The 24,607-nt window shown below is 36.6% G+C and overlaps 1 protein-coding gene across 2 annotated transcripts in view; it reads right to left on the reverse strand.

Annotated features, from left to right (window-relative positions):
• The window catches only part of ANOS1 (anosmin 1), a 119,864-nt gene that overhangs the window by 28,439 nt on the left and 66,818 nt on the right, over positions 1-24,607 (reverse strand). For both annotated transcript variants that reach the window (XM_031503838.3, XM_085584166.1), the window contains 4 exons: positions 22,451-22,673; positions 17,694-17,878; positions 10,712-10,841; positions 1,305-1,507 (listed from right to left, as the gene is read on the reverse strand). In XM_031503838.3, coding sequence (XP_031359698.3) covers positions 1,305-1,507; positions 10,712-10,841; positions 17,694-17,878; positions 22,451-22,673 — 741 coding nt within the window. The remainder of the gene's footprint in view (positions 1-1,304; positions 1,508-10,711; positions 10,842-17,693; positions 17,879-22,450; positions 22,674-24,607) is intronic.

The raw sequence follows: 24,607 nt of genomic DNA on the forward strand, positions 1-24,607 counted from the left end.
TTAGCAACAGCATCTGTAGTGTCCTGAATCTCACTGGCAGTGCTGTGCAGTTTCATGACATGCTGCAGAGGAAAAACTACAAGTCAGGAGTAATATGAGAGATATTGTAAGAACCTGTTTTTTCTACAAAATATACCTTGTATTTCACTAGAGGTCAGAACCTCGTCTCAATTGCCCTAATGTTCTAATGGACCTGTTTTAGTATTATTTGAATGTAGGAAGTATCCTAAGGAAAGGTACTAAACACCCAGCCCAGTTTTAAAATTTTCTGGGGTTTCTTATGCACTGTCCAGCTTGCAGAGAGAAAGCTCCCTGCTATCTTTAGGCTGAAGCCTCTTTCCTGAAGGTCTATACCCAATGTCAGGTTTCTTGAGGAACTTTTCTATGTAGAACAGTCCAACCCTACTCCTGTCTTGCCACAACTATTTTATTAAAGCACAATAAAGAACCAACCCTCCTTTCTGTGCAAATCGACTTGCATGATTTAATCACACAGCCTTCACTGCCTTTATTTCTGTCAGGGTTTAGTGACTGAGGGACAGAGGAGAAATTGTGTCCCTCTGACTGTCATTCACCACAGTGCAATGGGCAGACAGAGCCAAAACACAGTGTTAACATAGACATGGGACCAAATTCTCACTATCAAAAGCACTGAGAATCAAGTTAGGTCTAACTGATTTCTGTTATTTCTATATAATTATTTCTATTAATTGCTTTAAAATAACATGCAATATGCTTAAAGATACCATAACAAAAAGCTTTCCAGTAAAGCAATATTTAACATGTTACTCAAGAAACTCTTAGGAATTTGCTGCCAAGGAAATATTGCCAGATTTTTGGAACAGCAGTTTATTTAAAGAGCTTTGTGTAAGTTTTTCCCTCAGATCTATACTGACTATTTAATGATTACTCTATGACTGTGTCACAAGTTTTACTTGCATAGTGAAAGAACAATGTGACAGACAATGTCAGGCTTTTAAATAAAATAAACATTTTAAGAAGCACTAATTGGATAAGTCTAAATTTAGAGGACTAACAGCATTTAACTTTTCATTCATCTTTCCAGAAAAATCTTATTGTATTTACCTGTATTCTAAGGCAGAAGTTTACTTCTCTCCCTGAGTTCAGTGTAAGAAAAGGATTGAGAGATCAAAATTTTCTATGGGCTTTGTGATATTAAAAATTAGGATCACTACTTTACTAGAGGCTGAAATAATTGGAATTTATGACACATTTTATACTTACACTCTATTCTGTGTAAAAATAAACCATATTTCTGTCCTAGTTAGTGATTACTTTCTTACCCCATCAGTAATCTTCCTTCTCTTTTTTTTTGCTGGAATTACATATTTGCTGTACGTCCAGCTCCAGAAGACTTTGTAGTGGTGCACTGGGATATCAGGCTCTTCTGGAAGATCCCAAGTAATCAATGCATTTACACTCCCATCATTGTTTGCACTGATATTGGCAATCCTGATATTGGATGGAGCTGGTGGAGCAGACGGATCTGGAATTTAGAAAAAATGAAATTATTTTAAGGGAAAAATTATGTTCATTAAAGGTTATCTTCACCTCATGTATTTATAAGGCATTCTTGAGCCAGCTCTACACTCTAAATACATTGAGGAAAATCCAGGCAAAGACATCCTGTAACTGATATGGCTTGTAAATTCAAACTCTACTGAAATAAAAATTATGGGTTAGCATCTAGTTTGCCATTATTTTGTGTTGGTGACAGTTTACAATGAAGCTTTATCAAAATGTACCAGACTATCAGTTTTCCTTCTGTCACTCACTATTTTAAATACAAAGCAAGTGTAAAATATTCAGGCTCTACAAGTGGCCTTGTAGAGTCACCACAGAACTGTATGGCTGAAACATTGAATATTTTTTCATTGTTAGATAATTCTCAGATGATGAAATTGTTTTTTGACATATTGAATTTTTCTTCAAAATTCTAATATTAATATCTACCACCATGGGACACAAACACTTCCTTAGTATAAATGTAATTAAAGCATAATGATATATTACACTGTGGTAGAAATCTATAGGGGTTTTTTTAGAATGTCAGAAAGCAATTAGCTACCCCTTTGATTTATTTCACTATTTTCGTTCAATTCCTGGTCAGTATCAACTGAGATGGTATTCCTTCAGTTGTCTTTGTGCTGACTCTAGAATCAAGGACACACAACAGTCAGAGTTTGTATAAGATTAAATATTGAGTCTTTTCCAATATTTAATTTAAGGTCCTCCTTGTGGATGCACTATATAATATCCTGGTCCCAAGTAATCAATGAAGATTTTGCAACAAAGCTTCTGAAAGTCCAGTTTTGCTGTTTACAAACTCTTACTTTTTAATCTGATTTTTTATTTTCTCTCCTTTTTTAAAATGTCTGAGTCAGCCAAAAATTGATGACAAAGCACAAGAAAACTGCAAAAAACAAAATTTACATAGAAGTAAGGAGTGAGACTCAAAAAAAAAAAATTAAAAGCATATCAAAAGAGTAAAGGAAATTCATAGAAATTAAGACATGTTACAAGTGTACAGCCATATGTGCCCTCACTTATTTGCCAGAAATAAAACTGGAGGTGTGAGGAGGGGATATGATACATTTATTTACTGTATGGTTCACCTGCATTATTTTAAATTGGTAAATGAGCTGTTAAATAAACATTCCAGGCATACTTAATTCATCAGATAATCCCTATGACAAATGATCTCACTGAAAAATTCTATCATTTAGTTTAAAAAAAAGACACATTCAAAGTTAATAAAGATAGTATTTTCCTTTTAAAGATCAGCAGATGTGAAAAAATTACTTATTCCTGTTATTAAACAGGACTTTTGTTGAAATAACAATGGATACTCCTGTTTCCTCATACATTCCATTTTAGTTAAATAGTAATGGATGTCCCTGTTTCCTCACGCATATAATTCAACCTAACTTTTGGCCATAAAAGTCACAAAGGTATTTAAGAATTCTGGAAATTTAACATTATTTCCAAACAGTAATAATGCCTCACTTCTCACTTGTGTTTTTCAATCCACTAGCAGGTCAGTTGTATTTTTTTTTTCTGGCTTTGGAGAAGCACTGCTGTTACGTTTATTTCCTTATCTGTGAAGTTACCAACCACTCCATCTTAAACTATACTAAACTATTTATTCCAGAATTAAAGAAAAATTCAGCTAAATAGTTTGTACTATTCTCTCATAAAATTTTTCATTTACTTCTATTATTTAAAAGGTAGGTATAAAATGCAATTTATTTAAACTAAATATAAACAGAATCATGATTCACACATATAAGACATTTTTTAAGCATTCATCTCCACTGATTTAAAATATTAAGGGCTTTTATATGCTATATGACATTATATTAGGGATATAAAACATTTATAACCTGAAGTGCAACATGATCATATTACTGTAGGTGAATTATTCAGGTTATCTCCCAGAAGTGCTATGCATCATGTATTATGTATACAAAACATATGGGATAAAATAAAAGTGTTTCAGAGAATATATCTTCGCAAATGGCAGACATAAGCAAAAATAATTCTACCTACAAAACATGTTTGTCCTCATTCTGCATCTACAAGAGATAGAGAGTAACTTTGAAAAAGATAAAGAAGTTAAATGAAATAACTCCTTTGGACAAAGTGTATTACATGACTAAAAACGTTTTGAAGTTCTCTTCACCAATTTATTGTAGGTCTAAAAACTAAGGATCAAATTTAGATTCTTTCTTTTCAAATGTATATATGTCCATTCCAGCAAAACAAAGCAGTTAGAAAGAACTAAAAAACTATGTGTGCACTGAAACCAATAGATCATTTATTTTAAATTCTACATCACCAGTGTATCTGCACTTTCTATAATTGCACAGTTTATTGCAAACATTATCAGTAGCATTTCTTCTGTGCTCACTAGACACAGTCCATGCAGCAGACAAAATGCTGATCCATATTTGAAAGAAATTCCATGAATGCTTCTACTTTGCTGTGTGAGAATATAAACATTGCATTAAAAACCACTGGGTAATTGCAGTTAAGGATAGAAAGAATGTCCTCTTAGAAGGAATATACATGTGAAATAACACAGCAATAGCAGATATTTTCCCAAGTGCCCTCTTTCTTCAAAGACTCTTTTGCAAGCCTCTCAAATGTCACCCATAAAAATGCCTTTGAACAAGAACAGTGGTGGTGGTAGAAGACAGAAAGGAGATGTGCAGCTAACAGACATGAAAAGGTGAGACACTGAAAGCAACACATTTTCTATGAGAGCTTTATTAAAACTAGAAGACAGATTAGGAAAACAATTAGACATAAAGATATAAAATATCAAAGAAAAACAAAACTTGTTACAGTTTTTCATTTAATCAACTGAAAAAAAATCCTGTCTTTTTGTATGGATGCATCAGTAAAATATTTCAAGGATTTGGAGTATATTACCTGAAATATTAAGACACTCAGTGAGCATTTTATATCAGATTATGATCCACTCCATATTAAGCATTTCAATACCACTATATAATTTATTCATCTATTTTGATATATTTCTGTGACAGTTATCACTATTACAACTGACAGAATGATCATTTTGTAAGTTAAGAACCAAGAATATTAATTATTTCTTCATTTGAAAGAATTTAGTTTCACCAGCAAATCAGACAAATGAGGAGGAATGGCAGGGTAAGATAATGTGATCTCTGTTAACATGAAGAAAAACCAAACAACCCAAACCCTACATTCAAAAAAAGCACTCCAAAAAAACCCTACAACCCCTAGGCTTCCCAAAAAAAAACAAGAACCCAGAAAAACAAAAAAATATGTGAGCATTCTCCTCTACAATGCATGCCACACAGTTGCCACATAAAAAATAAGTTGTTTTTTTCTGCACTATTGAATGGAAAAGTCATGCTTCTGCAAGGTGGTCTGTTATGCCTATGTCCATGTAGATATTAAAAGCACTATACAACCCATGCTGACATACTTCAAGGTCTAATAACTGGTACTGAATCATAAAGCTGCCTACATAAGGTGTTTGTTAACCTGACCATAAAGCTAAAGTGACGTTCTGCTGACTATAAAGCTAATAGCCATTCTACTGTTAGTCTTTATATACCTGTGATCCCTTTGACTGACTGCCCACATGTATAATTCAGATACACAGATGTAAAATTTCTGGAATGGAAAACGTTGCCAGATTTTCGAATGCAAAGTACTGATACTTTATATACATGAATTTATCTGAGTGTTAAATCAAATTCTTTGGTTTGCAGAAAGAGCAGTGCTAGTTGCAGCTTTTCCTTTGCAGTTTATACAACAACTCAAATAAAATACAAGTCATTCTATATATCCTAGAATTTGGCACAGACAGCTGTCCTCAACTCCTAAAAAATTCTGGTCTCAGCAGCCTGACAAGTAAATCGCTTCTCACTACTAGAAATGATAGCTTCATTAGGTCAAGGCTGAAGCTGCTGTTCCAGCACATGGGGTAAGTACTCCATTTGTCTGGATTGTGTTTGGCTTGAGTATACCCAAAGGACTTAAATTCCTGTCTTGCTGGCTACTCAGCCATCACAAGCAAAATTTTGTCTCCAGTCCCCAAAAGGGAGGATTTCTTGCTGCAAATAAAGGAAAGAAAGAAAACACTCACATCATCACTATTTCAAAATTAATATCTTCCCGCACTCCTATTTGTGAACATAGTAATAGTTTATATTTTCCAATTTTTTTTTTTTAATTAATAGTATTTGCAAACCTTTGCAAAACCTTAAAAAACAGTATGGATTTGCTATACACATGAATCACATCATACACTGCTTCAGTGCATCCACTTTGTCTTTCAACATGGCAACTCTAGTGAAAACAGTAAATGATTTGGAATAGGTGCCAGAGGAGAATAATGGCATTGGAATCAGAATTCTCATTCTGAGCTGTAAAAGTAAGTGTGACAATAATTTAAACTGTTTTTAATGGAGCATTTTTCCTGCCTTAAAATAGATCTCCCATTGCTATCTTTCAAACATGAGACCTTCCAATCTAAAAGTCGGCTGAAGCTGCTCTACCGACAAGTTTCCAACCATTAAACAGTTCCACAGTGTAAGCAGGAGGACTGGCTCTGCCCGATGGAAATGGCACACATAAGCCAGCTGTGCAACAGCATAAAAAAATCATTGGTCTCAAAGGAGCAACAGAAGGAATTTTATTGCCATGAGTGGGTGTCTGTTCTGGTTTTTCTAACACTCAGTAATGTATGCATGAGATCACATCCAGCCTGGTACTTATGTGCTGCAAAAACAGTGTTGTCTGCTTCCTTCTTCTTGACAATCTATCCAGTGTATGGTGGCAACTGCCTTCATGGTGCAGATAAAAACCTTTAGTAGAGGTGAAAGGGTCAGATGGTTTGGGCTCATTGTGTTGATCTTCTTGTCTCTGGAAATGGCACAGTACCTACCTACAGACTAGTGAGATAATATATGACATAGAAATGCCTAACACTGAGTCCTAGAGTTAACTGATGTCTCTGTTACTGTGAGTTCATTCTCATCACAAATTATAAAATCTAGGGAAAAAATAGCCTAAGAACTCTGAACCAAATGCAACAAATTAAAAATTGTATTACTAGTGCCAAGTAGCTTCTGGCCAGTTAGGTCAGTCCCTGCTTACTGGAAGAAAAGCACAGGTAGTTTTCATCCAAGGGGAATAATTTATGGATTGTAGGAACAGTTCTCTCCTTCTTCCAGAAGAAAGGAAACAGCTTGGAGAGAGCTAGTCTAAATACGAATAGAAGGATATTTGTATCTTTATGGATCAAAAATCTTCTGTCAGGTATTCAGTTACCTTTATTGCTGTAATTGCAAATTGCTGCCACTCAATTAAAGACAAAGGGAAAGCACACAAAATTTAAAAACCCTGAAAAGAGGAGTGGAAACCCCACTGCCAAAATAGCAGAACATTTTGATCAATTTTAGTTGACAGTATCAATGTAAAAGTCTATGTGCACAGTCCCAGTTATATGAAAGAATTCACTTTCTAGGTGCAATATTCACTTAATTTTCCAGCCACTCCACCACAGACTGATCTAGTCCAACCTATGTTTCTTGTAATTTTAGAATCGCATTTTGGCAAAACAAAGTTTCACTTTATTCTCTGTGAAGGGTCATGTCAGACAAGTACATGCAAACCCTTCATTTCTGTTATAAAAAATAAACAGCATTAAAAAAGAGCTCTGCCTAAGCTTTGAGTACTTCAAAAATTCTCAGATGTGTCACTATATTTACTATTTACAAATTAAAGCCAACAAATTAATGGTCATCCTAGATGAACACATGAGGCAGTGCAGAACAGCTAATAAACCTTCACCTCACAAGTTTACAGTATAAGAGCATCCAAAGCTGCAGTAGATCAGACCTCAAAACACAACTAAATGAGAATGGCAAGTTGAAATGCTTAATGAAATACTCCTGTTTTCCTGGTTTTGTCTTTTTCATGACTGAGAAATTGAATTACTTAGGAAAACGAGAAGTTTTATTTAGTGATAAACAAGTTAATAGAAATTACCTCAGAAGACTTAGCACCATTTTGAATAAAACAAAACCTTATTTTGGTGTGTCTACTTAGAGAGCATGTTTTTTGCATTTTCAAAAAGACAAAACAGTATAAAACAGTATTGTGGTAACCAGACAAAAATTCTCTCTCTGAGTAATTACAGCACGTTTTTGACTATTCCTCTTAACATCTTAAAATATTTAGTGACAGAGACTTTGTGGTGCCATACGTCTTTCTAGATTCAGATTAAATATCATATTTGTCCCCCTTTAAAGGAAAGAACAAACCCAAATAATTTTCTATTCATTATTATTTATGAGCAACTGGTAAAAGTTCAGTATCTTGCATGAGAAACTGTCTTAGGAATTACTGTCATGTTTCCTGATCAAAGGGTTTATTTTTGAAGAAACCTTCTGCTAAGTTTGACCAAGATAATAATCTTCTCCTGGTCTTGGCACAACAGGGTGAAGTGAAACACTGATGTGAATTTTTGTCCAGGCTTCACACAAAGGCAGCAGAGAAAGGCAGCAAACTTCCAAAGGTGATGTGCCAAAATCCACTTTTCTTTTCCAAACTGGAGGTTAAATGTGCCTGTAGGAGCTCAGCAGGGGCCAGTAGATGCTGGCACTCAAAAAACTAGACACATTTGAGCAGCAGTTTTTTGCCTCTCTACCAGGCAGGGGCTGTCATTTCCCACTGAGCTCCAAAGAAGTAATTAAATGTAGTATGACAGTGCAACTGTTACAACTCTGCCCACCTGGGGACATGGAGGCTCAAAGACACCAACAGAAGCATCCCAGTATCCTTTCCAGCAGTCAGTACCTAGCAGCATCTTCATGTGAGTCACCTGGAGTGACTACACATTTCATCTGGCAAACTCGACATCTTTATAACAAGCACTGGCAGTTCCACAGCCCCTAGAATGGCCAAATGAGCTGCCAGCATAGGCTGATTTGGGCTATGAAGCTGATAGCTAGCTGAACTCCCTGCTGCTTGTCTGTCAATTCACAATCCTCTGCCAAGGGCTGGAGTTCAGATTTGAAAACAGTTATTTTGAGAGTTACAGAAGACTTTTTGAAGAAGGCTGGCTACATACTTGCTGCCATTATCAAAATTTTGGTTTATTAGGTAAGAGCATGCAGAGGTACTACTGACTCCCACTGCCCTTGCCACAAAGTCCTAAAAGTGCTCTCCATCTCCACTAGACAGCCTTGAGCAGTTCTCAAGGACAGCAAGTGCTTCAGGGGTAGCTGCAGAGACCACAAGAGGCCTCTTGCATTCATGTAATGATTTCAAAACCACAAGTTCTTGAAACACAAAATACTGACAGCTAAGAGACAATTCTGAAGAAATACCCTTATGTGCTTATCCTGCTCTTACACTGTTATCCAGATACCCACCTCTGGCTGGGGTCGGAGTCTGGGCTAAAGAGACCTTCAGGATGACTTACCATGGACATTCTTATATTCATTACCAATGAATATAAGTATCTTGAGCATGGCTGGCACACTCAGTAGGGGGCCAATTGTTTTGAAAGTAATACAAATCCTGCCTGAAAATGTCATGTTCAAGCCAAAACCTCAGTGCTACCATGACATACCTTTCTGTAATTGCAGTAAAAGTGATTTCAAGCAGAATAGCTGGAAAATATTTACAAACTCAATTTAAAAGAAAGCTGGTGCCAGATTCAGCAACAAACTGCTGTATCTGCTGAAGTGCTGTTCAAGAAGTAAAGAGAAAGGTACTGCTGCTGAAGAGTTCTTACAGTAAACTCAACACAGCTCAAAGGAACTGTATTATTTTGTGTTTCTGAAATTGTATGCTACTTAAGTATCTTAAGTTCTTAAAGTAATACTTCTATGCATGAAAAGGTTTGTGGTCGCAGAAGTAATGGGACAGCTATGTCAGCCAACCTTCTTATTACAACTACAGCTAGGGCACCAAAAAATTATTAAGGCTAACATATAGAGTTATTCAGTAAGTGATTAAACCTTCCATACCAGTAAAAGTATTTTCATGCCTCTGTAAATGCACCTCCAAAAAGATTTTTTTCTAGGACTGACTATGGCCAAACAGGAAACCAAAGATGGCAACTGCTTGTACTGCAAGATAATTCAGTCTGCAGAAAGATAAGGGAATGCATTCCTCAAAGTATGCAAAGTTACATCAGTGTAAAGATTCTGTCACTACTAAAATAACAAGTCTTTCTATTAGAAACTGCTTCTATTAGTAGAGTGAAGAGTGTTGGATCTCATTCTTGAGCACTAAAGTTGACTATCATGGTCTGGATATGCCCACATTACTGACTGCCTTTCAGAGGGGGTGACCATATCCCAATCATCTGTCTAATGGGAATAGTTTCTGGCCTGTGCTAACCCCTATTCCATGCCTAAGAGTCATCTGGGAAAATTCTTCTACATGTTGGCCAAAAGCATACCAGGGGGAATGCCAGGGACTTCACAGGATGGAAGAACCGTTTCTATCTCCTCTATCCCTCACGTAACATTTACTGGTACAGAAATAATTTTCAAAGTTATTTTATTGCCCAATTGGTTGCAAAACCAGAACTATCAACAAAAATTCCTACAATACTTTGTGGATCATCAGGAATGCCTTTTTAATGAACAGAAATATGCTGCTTTGCATTTATGCTCTTTTTTTATTCTTAAGCACTTACAATTAGTGCTAGCAAGGGGAAATTATATTAAAGGGTCCAAAGCTCCACCAAAACAATGCTGCTATAATTACTTAGATACAGGCAACAAAATATCCCAATACTCTACTAAATATTTTTCATAACTAAAAAGAAAAAAATATAAACTTCTCAGATTAACACACTGAAACCCAAGTTCTTCCATATTTCAAGGTCAAGGTCATGTAGTTTGATACCAATTATTTCAAAGGAGTTTTATTCATGGAGAATTTCAATGTGGAAAACATTTCAAAGGAGTTTTATTCATGGAGACCCTTACTGATAAAAGAACAATGACACTTCAACTTTTGTTTGCTGACTTCAAACAAATCTCGCACCATTTCTAAAGTCAGCGGCAAAACTACTCAAAAACCCACCTGTTCAAAAACCTTCTGCCACAAAGGCAGGCAGATCTGGATGTGTTCCAGGTGGGAGTGCCAGACAGCATGAGGGAGAACTCACCTCTGGAGGAACGGAAGTGCTTGCTGGGTGCTGTGAAGCCCCTGGTCCCATGCACGTTCACAGCAGCCACGCGGAACTGGTACCACCTGCTCGCTCGGATGTCCGGCAGCCGAACGCGCTCGTCCGTGGTCTGGTGGGGAAAATGTCACACTTACACTGGTTGTTCTGACATGGTTACCTGTCATCTGCCGGGCAACACCCATCAGCCTGGCTGGGCACACACCAGCATCACAGGCTCTATGCAACCACCTCACCTGACTCCAGCCATCACTCTGCACTGCAAAGCATTTACAGCTGTGAACAAAATGATAAAACCATCCCATTTTACAGTGCATTGCAGGTCTCTTCTGGAAAAAGCAGCCTTTAGAAAACAGGTGAAGTGTTGTTAAATCCACAAAATTCATTTTGCAGCTATCAAAACCTTCACTAGTGTTTATGGTATCACTGTTCAGGTGTTGATGTTTCGGGAAACTCGTTGCCTCAGGTGACAGGACTGATTTCATCAGTTCCCAATTCTCAGAGAAATAGGGATCCAAAATACTTAATGAAATCCATTGCTGTGAGAACCCACTTTTTCTAGTTCATAGGAAACACAATATTCTCAGATAAGGAGCATAAGCCTTCTTCACATCTTTAGCACTTATGTCAAAAAGACACTTACAGCCTTAACTCTTCCCTGAAGACTTTTCTCAGGTCATAGGAGCTGACCTTTTCTCTAACAACACCTACTGAGATTGCCAGTGTCATAAGTTCAATTTCCAAATCCTGAGGGGAGAGCCACTGAAATATGACATAAGCATATATACACTCTGAACCCTTTCAATAGGAATTGCTTTACACGTTCTTATTCTGAGCCCCTTTTTCTTCAATTTTTTTACCCCATTAAACTTTTGAAGAACTATCTTTTGCATTCTTTTTTTTTTTTTTCCCTAAGGTACAAATACCAGAACTGAACACAGCCTTCTGGTAACCACTGAATCACTTCCATCTACAGAAGATGTAACATTTTTGTAGAACACACCAAAAACACATCCACTTGAAAATTTTATTTTAGCAATTACCTCTCAATTATCCAGTTTTCAATTTACTTAAGTATGTCATGTTTACTACATTTTGATTTAATTCTTTAATCAAAGTAACGCATGAACATGAACCAGATGTCATATATATGTCTAAATATATTATACAATCATCACTGATTACCATTACTGACCAAACATGCAAGCTCATTAAAAACATAGTTACATCAATTTATTTTTACAAGCTCTGTTTTATACAGAGCTTTCAAGGTGGCTTTCAAGAAGCCACCTTCCCTGTATAGAACTCAACATTTCTCATAATGATATCAAGAAGTTCCCAGAAAAAGGCAAAACATTATTTTCTGCTTTATTCTCCCTTTCAAACCTGTGTAAGAAACCAGAAGCTGCTGACGTAAGTCAGATAACCAGAAACTGAAGAATTTGCTTCAGCTCTTCAGCAATGGCCTTTTCAGAGCCCTGACAAATAAAATTTGTAGGTGTTATAATCCACTTAGTCTCTTCATTTGGTGACAAACAAAATTTAGGGAAATTATTATCTTATTTGTGTGTGCATGTAAGGAAAAGAGACCCTTTCTAAACCATATTATTGACTGCTCTCAGACTGCTAAGTGTTGTAGACTCTGAGGCCATCACATATTGCTGCTACTCAGAGTCCCTCTCCGTTCAGACTACTGCCTTCTCAACTTAAGCAGGAGTAGCAGTCCTGACAGTCTATCTCATGTCCTTTCCTTTTTTTAACTTTTATGTTACTTGTAGAGTGAATGATCCAAGGTTTGCCCCAGGGAAGAAAGACCCTACCTGAACCAACTTTTGTGATTATTTTTATTTTATGGAGCATTCAAATGTCTATTTTTTTTCCCAACAGTCAGCTCCCCTATTGCTGCAACTGAAAATAGGTTCAGGACCAATATTTAGTCATAAATAACTAGTTACAGTCTTCTGGGCTTTTAAAAACATGCTTGCTGAACTTTGTTACAAGGCAAGCATAATCTGAATAAACTTAATCCCAAATTCCTCAAAGGAACGTTATTTGTCACTGGCATCAGTTCAGCTATTCTGTTGATTAAAAGTATTTCAGTTGTGTCAGTTTCCCATGGCAACCACAAAATAATGTAAAATCAAGTAAACTGTCAATCCATAATGCCAGAATTATTTTAACTTATGAACATGCCTTGAGCCTGTTATTTTCATCGTTCATTTTGTTGGCCAAGCTCCTGATAAGCTAAATTGCATGCAGGAGGTCTATATCCAACTATCAAGATATAAACCACTTTGGCACCTCTAAGTATCTTTTACATAGAATTAATAAATTTTGAGAAATAACTAAGTACTACTGAGACACTGAGTACTACAATACCTTAATTCTATGTCTATTTTTTTTTTGTTGTTTAATTGCTTTAGTTTAGTTAGTTGTCACTACTTAAGTATGTTTGGAGCTGTGATCATAATATTCAGAGTCCTTTCAATATCTTTGACATTAATTTCAACCCACTAAAAGCTATGCGGAGTGGCACCAAGTAACTAATGGTTACATTTCACCACACACCTAAAATTCTGTCTGAATATGAAATAAAAAAATCAACTCTTCTATAAATTTTTTAGAGATCACCCCTCAAATTATTACAGAATCACATTTACTGTTTATTTGGCATTGAATCACTTGTTTACTTACAAGGATGAATGTTTGGAAAGTAGCTTCAAATCCTAATAGGCATTTTATTTGGAATAAAACCATAAATTAGTCCTCAGACAAAATAACTGGCCAACATGTCCACCTTCAGTATCATGCAAAGTTCAATGAAGATAAGGGAAAAGCTCTATTAATTACATTTAGATGAAACTTCATATAAGAGCAGCATGTAATCTTAATGACATAACATTCTTAATGAAGCTGGACAATACACCTAATACCTTGACATTCCTTCTCAAGAGCTCATTTTGGGTCCAAGGGACACAGACCACCTCGAGTGGCCAGAAAGCAGAAGGAAGTTGGGCTTTCTGTGAGAATTTGGCTGAGATTTGTCCAGAGCAAATCTCTTAAATTTAGGAAGCACTGACAATTCTACTCCTCTTCAAGAAGTTAACTATTTAAATCCTGAGCCCTTTCCTGTAAGTGGTTTCCTCATCCAGTCCTTCAAAAGGGGATTATCTGTTATTGTCTTCAACATGGCTACAGAAATCTGTCTCTGCTCCTCCTCTTAATCATTAAGAGAACGCTAGAGCATGGATGACCTATCTTCAATTCCATCCTTTGTATGAGAGGCAAGGGGAAGATATTCCCTTGCACCCTGGATGTTGCATGCTATTTGGAACTATATGTTATATATTTATATGCAAACTGTTCCTTGGAGAAAGAAAGGATGAAAGCTAAAATTTTTTGTAATGGAAAGGTGGGATTTACAACAACTGAGAGGGAGAAGAAAGAGAATATATGATCCAGCAGCATAGCAGTTTGACCATTCAGGTAAGATTCTTGTGTCAGCACTCCAAACAGTGTATTATATTATGTATATATGTTAAAAATTGGTGCAAAGAACTCTTCACAGCAAAGACTTGTACAGAGGACTCTATCCAAGGATTACATTAATCAATGGATTGTTTCACTGTGCTCATTACCTATTTTTCCCCACCATGAATCCTGGACTCCTTGCTGTAGCACAAAGGTTTTATATAAATAGAAGAGTACAGCCTTACCCTGCTGAGTTCACAGTTCTACACCTTTGGAAACAACACAGTGATAAATGAATTTGCATTTCAAAAAGTGAAGGGATACTATCCAGAAAAGCTGAGTATATGCTTCCTCTGATACAAAAGAAAATCTGAGTTTTGTATCCACTATTCTAACAAAGGACAGCAGACCTGCCCTATTTCATGTGAATGCAATTCCACACAAGGTGGGCACTCTCTAAGACTGCTTACTAAAGTAAGCCCCCCAGGGAGATGGAGAAAGAAACCTTTAGTGTACAGGACTGATAGTTAGCTCCAGCAGGTATTTCTCACTGTCATGAGAACTTCCTTGTGATCCTCAGAACCAGAAATTTAGGTGTTTCAGAAGCTTTATTTTTGAAACAGATTAGCTGCCTACAGAGTTTAGACAATTGCAAGGTGAACCACTAAGGTCTATCACAATCAAGCTGTCAGTAAATACTGTCCTTTATTTGTTTTAGTAATGGACTAGACTAATAGATGTACTTCATCACTGTCTGCCCATATGTATATATATATGTGTGTTTGTGTGTGTGTATACATATGACATCCATTCACACAACACAGACATGTTCTGTCTGAAAATAACTGGTCTGGCTATTTTAATTAACTTTATTATATTATAGTAATATGATTAAATAGCTGAATTTCCAATGTAAACAGTAATGCTACTATTTTTAGAGAGAATTAGTACCAAATGGAATGGTAAGTCTGTTCTCAAGACCTACAGTATTTCCATAGGATAATGCAGCAGTTCCTGCTCAACTGGCTAAATCTTAAGTTACAGTACTGTAGGAAACTTCACATAACACTTAGGACACTCTACATCATAGCCATCTTGGCCAAATAGGATCTTAGCTACCAATGGAAATTATTCAAATTGTTAATTATTTCAATTTTGCCCCAAAATATCCAGTAAAAAAACTACATTAAAAATCTCTTCCTCTGGAAGTGAAAAATAACAAAAATTGATTTCAATGCATTTGCTTTCCTTATATAATTGGAAAGCAAAATAGTATACTAATAGATTGAGCCTTCTTCCTTAAAAAAAAAAAAAACAAAAATGGTACAAAAAACATGGCACAATACAATAAACAGACTTTTTTCAAAATTATTGTTTCAATACAAAGTACAAATTTGTGTGAAACATGAGAAATTACTTGGACCTTAGCTCCTCTAAGAGCAATATAAAACAGCAAGTTTTTTTTTTTAATTTAAACATCTAAAAGTTATTGAAAATTATAACCCCATTTGTTCTTGGACAGATAACAAAAATAAAATATTAGATTAGTAACACTGATGAAATATTATGAAATTTCCTGTAAGATGCAAATAACTTTGTTTATGCTACATATAGGTATAAGCATAGAGAAATTCAGATCCTCACTCACAGCCTTTTTGATCTTTGATTGCTCTTCACACAGTCCCTACCTGAAGTTGCAGCATATAGCAAGAGCCAGAATCCTCTCCCCTGGACTGAGATGCTCTAGGAATTTTCAGCTAAATGGCTGAGCTCTTTTCAGCCTTTGCCTAGAATTAAGGGCTCATATCTCAGTGTTTTGGAAGTATACAAGAAAAAAAATCTCAGTTACACAGACAAGGAAAGCCTGGAGGCTGTGCACGCAATCACTTTAGTCTAACTGGATATCCATCCTTGCTGCTGATATTGCAAAATAAATTCTATCGCATTCGGCCAAACCAATTTGATTGCCTGGTGGGATGTCTAAAACTACAAACACCATGGAGGGTACACTACTCTATAAAGACAGAAATTCTGATTAGTAGCACCCCTCAAGGGTGCCCAGCCTGCATGTCCCATAAGGTATACACAGTTCACAAAGCCAGTCAGGCATCCTGAAGCATGCTTTGAACTGACATTCCCAGTGGGGTCCTCCACAAAATCAAATTTATGTCTCCTGTGATGCAGAAGGGACAGTGAAGTTGTCAGAAAGATGTCAGCTGGAGGAGGCTTCTCCTGCCACAGTGATTAACTCAGTCCCTTCTGCCTTCATTCACCAGACCCCAGGAAAGGCAGCTGTCAGACTTCTTATTGCCCTAGCACATGAACATGTTTCTGAAACACTGTCCTGCAGACCCAATGCAAGGCAGGGTTCATGTATGTTCAGCTACTGTGGAGCATATACAGTGCATGTTCCCAGAAACGTGCATGAGGTCTGGGATGAGAAATAGCAGAGCACTGTGCTCCCTTTGCAGCCCGGATTCACCAGCCACAGCTTCTACAGTCTATCATACATGTGGTTTGGTAACAGTGAGGAATAATTCAGATCTAGCACATTTTTGCTACTTGGCATTTTCCTTGCAGGAAAGGAAAGGAAAGGCAGGAGCTTTTTTTCTGGAATGGAGAATGCAGGTTCAATACTTGCACCTCAGCTGAGAGACTATAAGCCACTGTGACTTGATCAGTTTTGGACATGCTCTCTTGGGCTTGCACAAGCAAGGTTTCCTGCCAGGGTCTGCTGCAGGGGGCTTTTTCTGAGCAAGACTACAACATAGTGACAGCTCCCTCTAGCACCATGCTGAAGCTAAGAAATTCACTTCTGAGTGTTCAGTCTCACAAGCTTCATGTTTTTGTAAGATAGCATTTTCCAACACAATCTGAATTGAGAATGAACAGAAATTGTCACAGAATTTAAATCCCTTACTCCATTTTGCGGATGGTTCTACTTATTCTCTCTTTCCGTTTTTTTTCCTAGCTATAATGATATTTTGCAGATCTTTTCAAAATCAGCATTTTATTTTTCTTGTCAGCAGGGATAAGGGTGAAGCAGTAAGATAAACGATTGGAACTCTGCCATCCAGGTGGACTGTCAGCATGGTAAAAAACAGATTGAAACTGGGAAGGAACTAAGTGAAAATGTATGCTCTGTTGGCTGCTTCTCATTAAGAAACATTTGCTCATGAGTCTTACATTTTCAGTCTGGATTGCACTGAGTGATAAGAGTATGACATCATAGAGTTTTCTGAATTGGGAGGGTCTCACACCTGAAAAAAACAACTTTACATAGAATAAAGGCTTTAGTCATTTTTTTCACTCTGTTTTTTGTTAACTTTTGACAAGAATCAAGCCATGCCTTGGACACTGTGCAATGAGTCCCACTAAACTCAGCACTGTCTCTAATGCACTTCCTTGAATGGAATTTGGTCTCTAATTCAACATTTTTCAAGAGATTTGTGACATTCTGAGACTGGATCCATATTGCTTACAAAGAACTGACCTGTGCCACAGTTTGCCAGTTCGTAGCATCATCCTCACTCGGATGGATTCCTTGATTCCACCTCCTCTGAACAACATAGATTACAGGCTCAATGGAAATATTGAATTTTGAAGACCATTTCACCTCCAGGTCTCCAGACTGATGTTCTACGAATTTTAATTCTTTCCGGGGTTTCAGTGGAACACCTGTAGTACGAACACACAGATAAAAGTATATGAGTAATTTATAAGATATGATTAAGCCATTTGTAGATGAAGCTGTAAAAAAAATAATTGAAAAAAAAAAGACAGTTTGTCAGAGAAAATGCCAAAAAGGGAGGAATGATAAGCATGGAAGTTTCAGAAGTGTTCCTAGCCAACCTATCTCTGTTAACATTAAAATTTGTTTTCAAAAAAATCTTCAAAATTATTTCTTTATTTCATTAAAAAACTGGAGGATGTGAAAGCTGTAAGCTAAAACTGACTTCACAGAAAACATTTGCCTAATACAACTGGGATAAAATCCCTTTGATCTCAAGCAGAATCAGCTATACCTGTTGTTCAGTTTTTCACCCAATTTGCCCTTAAACACATCTAATAATAAAATTTCCATAGCATTGCACAGCAGTTTATTTAACTACTTTATCCTTTCTACAAGAAAGCTTTCCCACTGCCTTGTTTAGTCTCCTCAGTGCATCATAAACTTGATACTGGTCCAAGATGTTTGTGGATCATGGGGAACAGATTCTTTCTTTTATCTATGGAGAAGCTTTTCACGTGCCACAAGACTGTTACCATGCTCCTGAATGTTTTCTTCTTCAGTCTAATAACCACAGTGCACTCCATTTCCCTTTAAAATTGGTGTTCCCAGACCCCTGTTCACTCTTGCAGTTGCCTCTGGAGACTCTCCAGCTTCCCAGCAGCCCTTCTCCAGAGTCAAGCCTAAAACTGGACACAGACTGTGTCTAAGCTCTTCGCAGTGCAGACCACTGAAGTGTGATTATTTCATACATCTTACATTAATCTGATGTACTTAAGAAAGCTGCTTGCTTCCCTGTGCCATGATCTTATTTACTCACATGCTGCAGCTGTACTGCATGATGTGTCCCTCTCCACTCTTCCCTAAAGAGCTAGGAAAGGTAATTCCAAGACATCTTGGAATAGATGTGTTATGTATATTGTCAAATTGTTGCATTTCAGAGAAAAATATATATTTCTAAAAGATTACTGTAATTTCTCATTACACAGTGACACAAAATATGGTTATTTATGTTGTTATACCGCCAGTATCACCTTTTTGAAAACATCTCCAGTAGCTTGAAGGAAAAAACAACTCTTCAAATTGGACACCTTTTAATTAAATCAACAAATCAAATGTTAGACACATTTCTCTAGACAGATGTTAGGAATATTTATATTTGATTGCACAGCATTTTGTCACTTGAGGATATGTCACAAATAAGATCTCTGTGTTGACATATAAGCTTTCTTAGCAAGTTATCATATGCATTTTAGTTATTTTGTTGTTTCAATGACTGTCCACATAAGGCCAGATGTATGTATTGGTTAGAGAAATTGTTTCCTACTCAGTCTGCCACAGATGACTTAGTACCAAAATTTCCTCAGGTGAACAAACCACTTCTACATTTTAAGGGGTGTTTTTATAAATCTGAGTATACAAGTACCTAAAAATAAGTGAAAATGATCTTGTAAGTAAATTAAAATGACCTTCAAGAAACTTAAAAGCCACCTGAAAAAAAAATAGAGTACCTAAATGTGGTTATCACAGCAGTTTAGACCCTGGATATCCTTCAATAGCCTAAAGACTTAGTCTAAGGTAACTAACACGACTTTGGATTTCCACATTTGCAAATCCTTCTTTAGTTATGATACACAATAATCCTATAATTTGCACGTTCAGAAAACTTCCATCTGCTTTGCATCAGGGGCAGTTGGATTCACTTGATTGCAAGTACATTGGTGTTACGTAATCGTGTGCAGATGGAGGACGGCAGTGCAAACAATGAGAGCACAGCAAAGTGCACTTTAAAATACTTCTGTAGAACCAGCACCATCAGTTTAATATCCAGATGTGAAGATCCAATTACTCATCAATGTGCCTTTTATTATGGAAATGGTCAGCCCCTTCTTTTGTGCTGGAACAAATCAGTCTGCAGCGCTCCAGCATCTGCATTAGTCCAAAGTCTGCAGTGCTTAACCAAAGAATTCAAATCACTGATCACTGTATGTGTGCAACAGCAGAGTCCAGGAAAGAAGGTTCTAAAGGTGTTTTTCAAACAGCACATGCATCTCTGTGCCACAAAAGTAGGCACACATTATTCTGTCATGACCCATATCTTAAACACTGGTTCCCTCAGAATTCAGAATGTTTCCATTGGAGTTCCTTGTACAAGGTACATCCATGGCATCAATACACAATAAGCACAGTTCTGCAAGGACACTTTTAAACCTGTACCCTATGATTATAATACAAAATTATTTTTCTTTAAGCATGAAAAGAGTCATTAAACTGTGCATGACCATTTATCCTACTATAATCTTTCCAGACCTTTGACCCTTTGAATGTCCAAATCTGCCCTTCACTATTTACCTTTTTTACACAGATTTGCAGAGACATATTCTCAAGTCCTTCACTAGTTGAACCAGTGTAAAGAAGGGGGCATGAGGCCAGTGATAGAAGAGTAAGAAAGAACACTTGATATCTCCACTAAAGGGACATAAATATGTGAAGACTACATAACCAATTAGTAATACTCCCAACAGAGATGCAAATGTACTTGTTACATTAATCCAAAATCATTTGTAATATATGTCCTTGGTGGCAGTGTACTTACATTAACATTTTTATTAGGATTGGGCTTTAGCACTCAGTACTAGAGGGCAAATTCAGTTTGGTAATCCAGCAAATCAAACGGGAATTTTACATCTACTGTTGTAACTAATCTCCAGCACCTGATCAACAGTAAAACTACAGAAACTTCTGCAGACTCTTAGATCCAGTCTGAGTTCATTTCCAAGCTGTGAGTGCTGTCAAAATGATAAGAGTAAGTACTGAACTTATTCACTAGATCTTAGTCATGCTTGCAGAGTTTGCTCTTCCTTAGTGACAGGAAGGTCATTTACCCCTGGAGGAAATGAATAGCAAGCCTGCTCCACTTCTATTTGTCTTTTGTTGCAGAAAGACAGGTTGAAGAGGCTAATTAGCTGAATTCATCAGCTGAGAAGGCAGTGGGGTATTGAGCTTGCCCTTCCTCTGCAAGACATATATGCTCTTACAAGCCAGCACCTCCTGCAGATCCCTGATAAGATGTTAGGGAAGGTTAGCTCTGCTCCCATTTAATCAGGCCAAGCAGAAGAGATCTTCCAGTGTGCAGTTACAGAATGTATCATATCCTGTCCTATGCTGTGACAGCTCCAGGAGCATTTAATCTTGTTCTATTTGTTTGTTTGTTTTTAACCTTTTCCAGTTATTATATCTACTGGAATGCTTTGCATTTGTGGCATGGAGGTTGAATGTGTAAATCATTACACACACAGCATGAATACCTGTTTACCACTCTGCCATTTGTGGACTAAGACATAATAAGTGATAAAACAAAAGACATATATAAGTGATCCATTTTAATAGCTTTCATTTCGAAAGTGCTATATGCTGGTGTGTACTAATCCCTTATAGTTTTAAAGGGGCTGCTCTAAAGTATCCTGCAGACAAGATAGTTTCCCTTCTGCACACATTGAAAAAGATTTATTAACATTTTAGTTAAAATAATTAACTTAAAAATAAATTCACCATCTTCTTTACCTATTTTATCATTTTTTCCATCCATATTTGGAAATAAGCATAGATTCAAACCTAAGCCTTGAGCTTAGATCAGAGTTCTGTTGATTATGCTCCCACAGAGAGCCCAAACTATCTGATTGATAAGTGAATAACTGAAAAATATTTATTTTTTATCACTGATATAAGAAGAATTGATTTTGGTACAAAAACACCAACCATGTGGAAAAATAATATTCTTTTCATAAATGCTTGTTTTTATGCATTAGGAGAACATTTTTCAAATATTTCCATGTATAAAGCTTTTTTAAATTCCAGTAAATTAAAATCTGGAATTTGTCTAAACAAAAAATTTCTTTCACATGTTCTTTTCAGAGGATGTCAAAGAAAAGGTTTATTCACAGGATCTCAGGACTCAAATCAATTAAAAATTTTTGAATAAGATTGCCTTGGATTCAAATAATGAATTAATATATATCTGTATGCAGATATCATAATCTTTCACTATGTTGTTCTGTGATGATTTGTTCTTTTACCAGATTATTTATTTCACAGTTCCTACTTGGTAGTCTCATCTACTTGGCTTGCAGATGGGACTAAAGACTATTTCTGATTAATAGGACCTGAACTGTTTATCATTAAATATTTTCCTGCTGCATTCTCTCTCGTCCCATCAAATTAAGTAAGATTTCACCTAAATTGGCAAAGTTTGTTCTGCTCAAGATGACTCATAATAGCCACAAATTTACATTCCACAGATTTCCAGACATGGGCTTCACAAGGGGACAAAATCTCGGAAATTTAAGCAACATCTCTCTCTGGTTTACCACTCTTTCACTGTGCAGTCACATCTCTACAGGTACCTCCTTTTTCTTCTCAACCATAAAAACTCCCAGCAAATGGGAGTCCTGGTTTACTAGGACACTTCACTATGGCCTGAAGTTGTTAGCCCAGTATGAGTACATATTAATAATACCTACCTTTGTACAGATTTTTTGGAATTTGGCACGTGTGACCACATCCATTGGAACAACATTTCTTCACTCCAGAACATTCAATATCAGCTTCACAGCTTTCAACACAGGCAGCTGCAAAACCACTGGCCTTCTCAGGTGCTGGGCAGTCCCCTTGCTTCACAGACAGGATGTACTTAAGGAATTCACAGCTAGTTAGGCATTCATAATTCTTCTTGGGGAAAAGAGGCTAAAAGGAAAAGAGAAGAAGGGTATGTTTTCAACAGGAACAATAAAAAAAAAAAAAAAAGAAACCAAAACCCCATCAAAGAAAAAATGTTATAAATTTCCAAGACGTCCTAAAGGATTATTCAGATTTCCAGTTTTTGCAACACTATCCCTGAATATTTATATATTCAAGCCACTTCTGAAAAAGCATTCCAAGTACAGAAGGAAGAATTCCCTCAAGTAAGACCACCATATTTAATGGAACAATTGTTTATATCTGCCAGCTTTCCCTTGTTTTCCTCATATTGACTGGCTATAAAGTTGCTCAATGACAGATTAAAAACACTCCCAAAACAAAGGAGAAGCAATGGTCAGACAGTCTGCTGTTTTTGGACTACTCCACATTCTTTCCTCTGTACTTTATAACACTTTTCCCACAATATCTGATGTAATGCCATTCTAGATAAATAAGGGAAATCTTGTTTCATTATACTGTTTGAACTAAGTTGGCTAAGAGAAGATTTTGCAGCATCTTTATGTTCTTGCCAGCCTATTAGTAACTGTATAATTCTTTGTGGAACTGAAACAGCATTTATGATAAAATGATCATCAGAAAATAAAAATTTAAATAAGCTTTAAATATATTGATTAAAGATCAAAGTGAATGCTACTTACTTGAGAAATCTAGTCCTAGATATTTAAGAAGATGTTTCAATGCATAGACATTTTACAGCATATGTAATTTGTAAGGTCCACTTAAAACAGTATTTAAAATAGCTTCTACAACCCTGAGAGAATATGGTGTTTGACATGGAAATTACATCTCCTTTTTTGTTTAGTTTGGTGCAGAACCAGCTGAAGTGATTCCCTCAGAATGACTGCAGCATGTAACTGGCATTGTCTGCAGCTGGCCTTTCGATTCTAGAGCAACCAAAAACCTTCCACCCTGACAAATCTGATTTACAGGCTCCTAAGCCTACACAGGAGTTACAACCCACTCTATATCCAGGTAGCCACGTAACTTCTGTAACTTCTTCCATATTCAAATGTTTTACTTTCTTGTTTTTATTCTTCTCATATTTCTGGCGAAATGAGGAAGATTTGGCTATTATAGAGGCCTGGGTGTTTCACAGACTATTCTCTAAAGTCACTGTGGACCAAGAATATATCCCTACATTACCTCTCCCATCTTTTCATACAGAACAGTCCAGAATTTTGAACAAAGCTTTCAGGCATGGATTTGGGCGTTACAGGCTTTAACCAGCCTAAACACTGCAAAAATAAGCAGTTTCTATGCCTTCTGCAGAGCCCAGTGATTCTTGAACTCTTGCTGCTCCCCCAATTGGCTTGCACCTGATGCCATGGTTAACCAGTTAAAAAGCTAAATATGTAGGAAACTAAATTTATAGGGGAAAAAAAAAGTCCAAAAACAAGTAATCAGATAAATTGTCCTTCACACATAAGGTTCCCTTTAACATTCAGTAGTACACTCATTTGGTGGATAAGAAGTAACACGTGAAGCAGGAACTTGGAGAAACACAAAGCTAAATTGTTGCTTCCACATTTTTTACAAAATGCAAAAAGATTGAAAACACTCTCACAGGAAAACAGCCTCCTTTAACTCAATCAATGTCTATGGAGTATGCATGAGTCTGAGATAAAGGAAAATGGTCCCAGGTTTTTGTGTTTGAAGCTAATTTCAAATCCTAAAACATCACAAATTTGCAGCTACTTAATTAAAAATGTTATAGCTCCCTGAGGCATAATAGGTCCTCGAGGCTTCTCCTCCTCACCCTATTTCACAGCTCATTTTTCAGTTAGCTGCTAAATGTGCTGCTCCTCATTATGGGCCTTTGAAGTTCTAAATTTAGCTTTAACCACAAAACACTAATCAAAGAAGGATGCTCACTGTTTTTAACTACAATAGAACAGTGTTCTACAAATGTTTTCCTTTTA

Source organism: Lonchura striata, chromosome 1 (assembly GCF_050655825.1).
Source record: "Lonchura striata isolate lonStrDom1 chromosome 1, ASM5065582v1, whole genome shotgun sequence".
In the NCBI taxonomy this organism is placed as follows: Eukaryota; Metazoa; Chordata; class Aves; order Passeriformes; family Estrildidae; genus Lonchura; species Lonchura striata.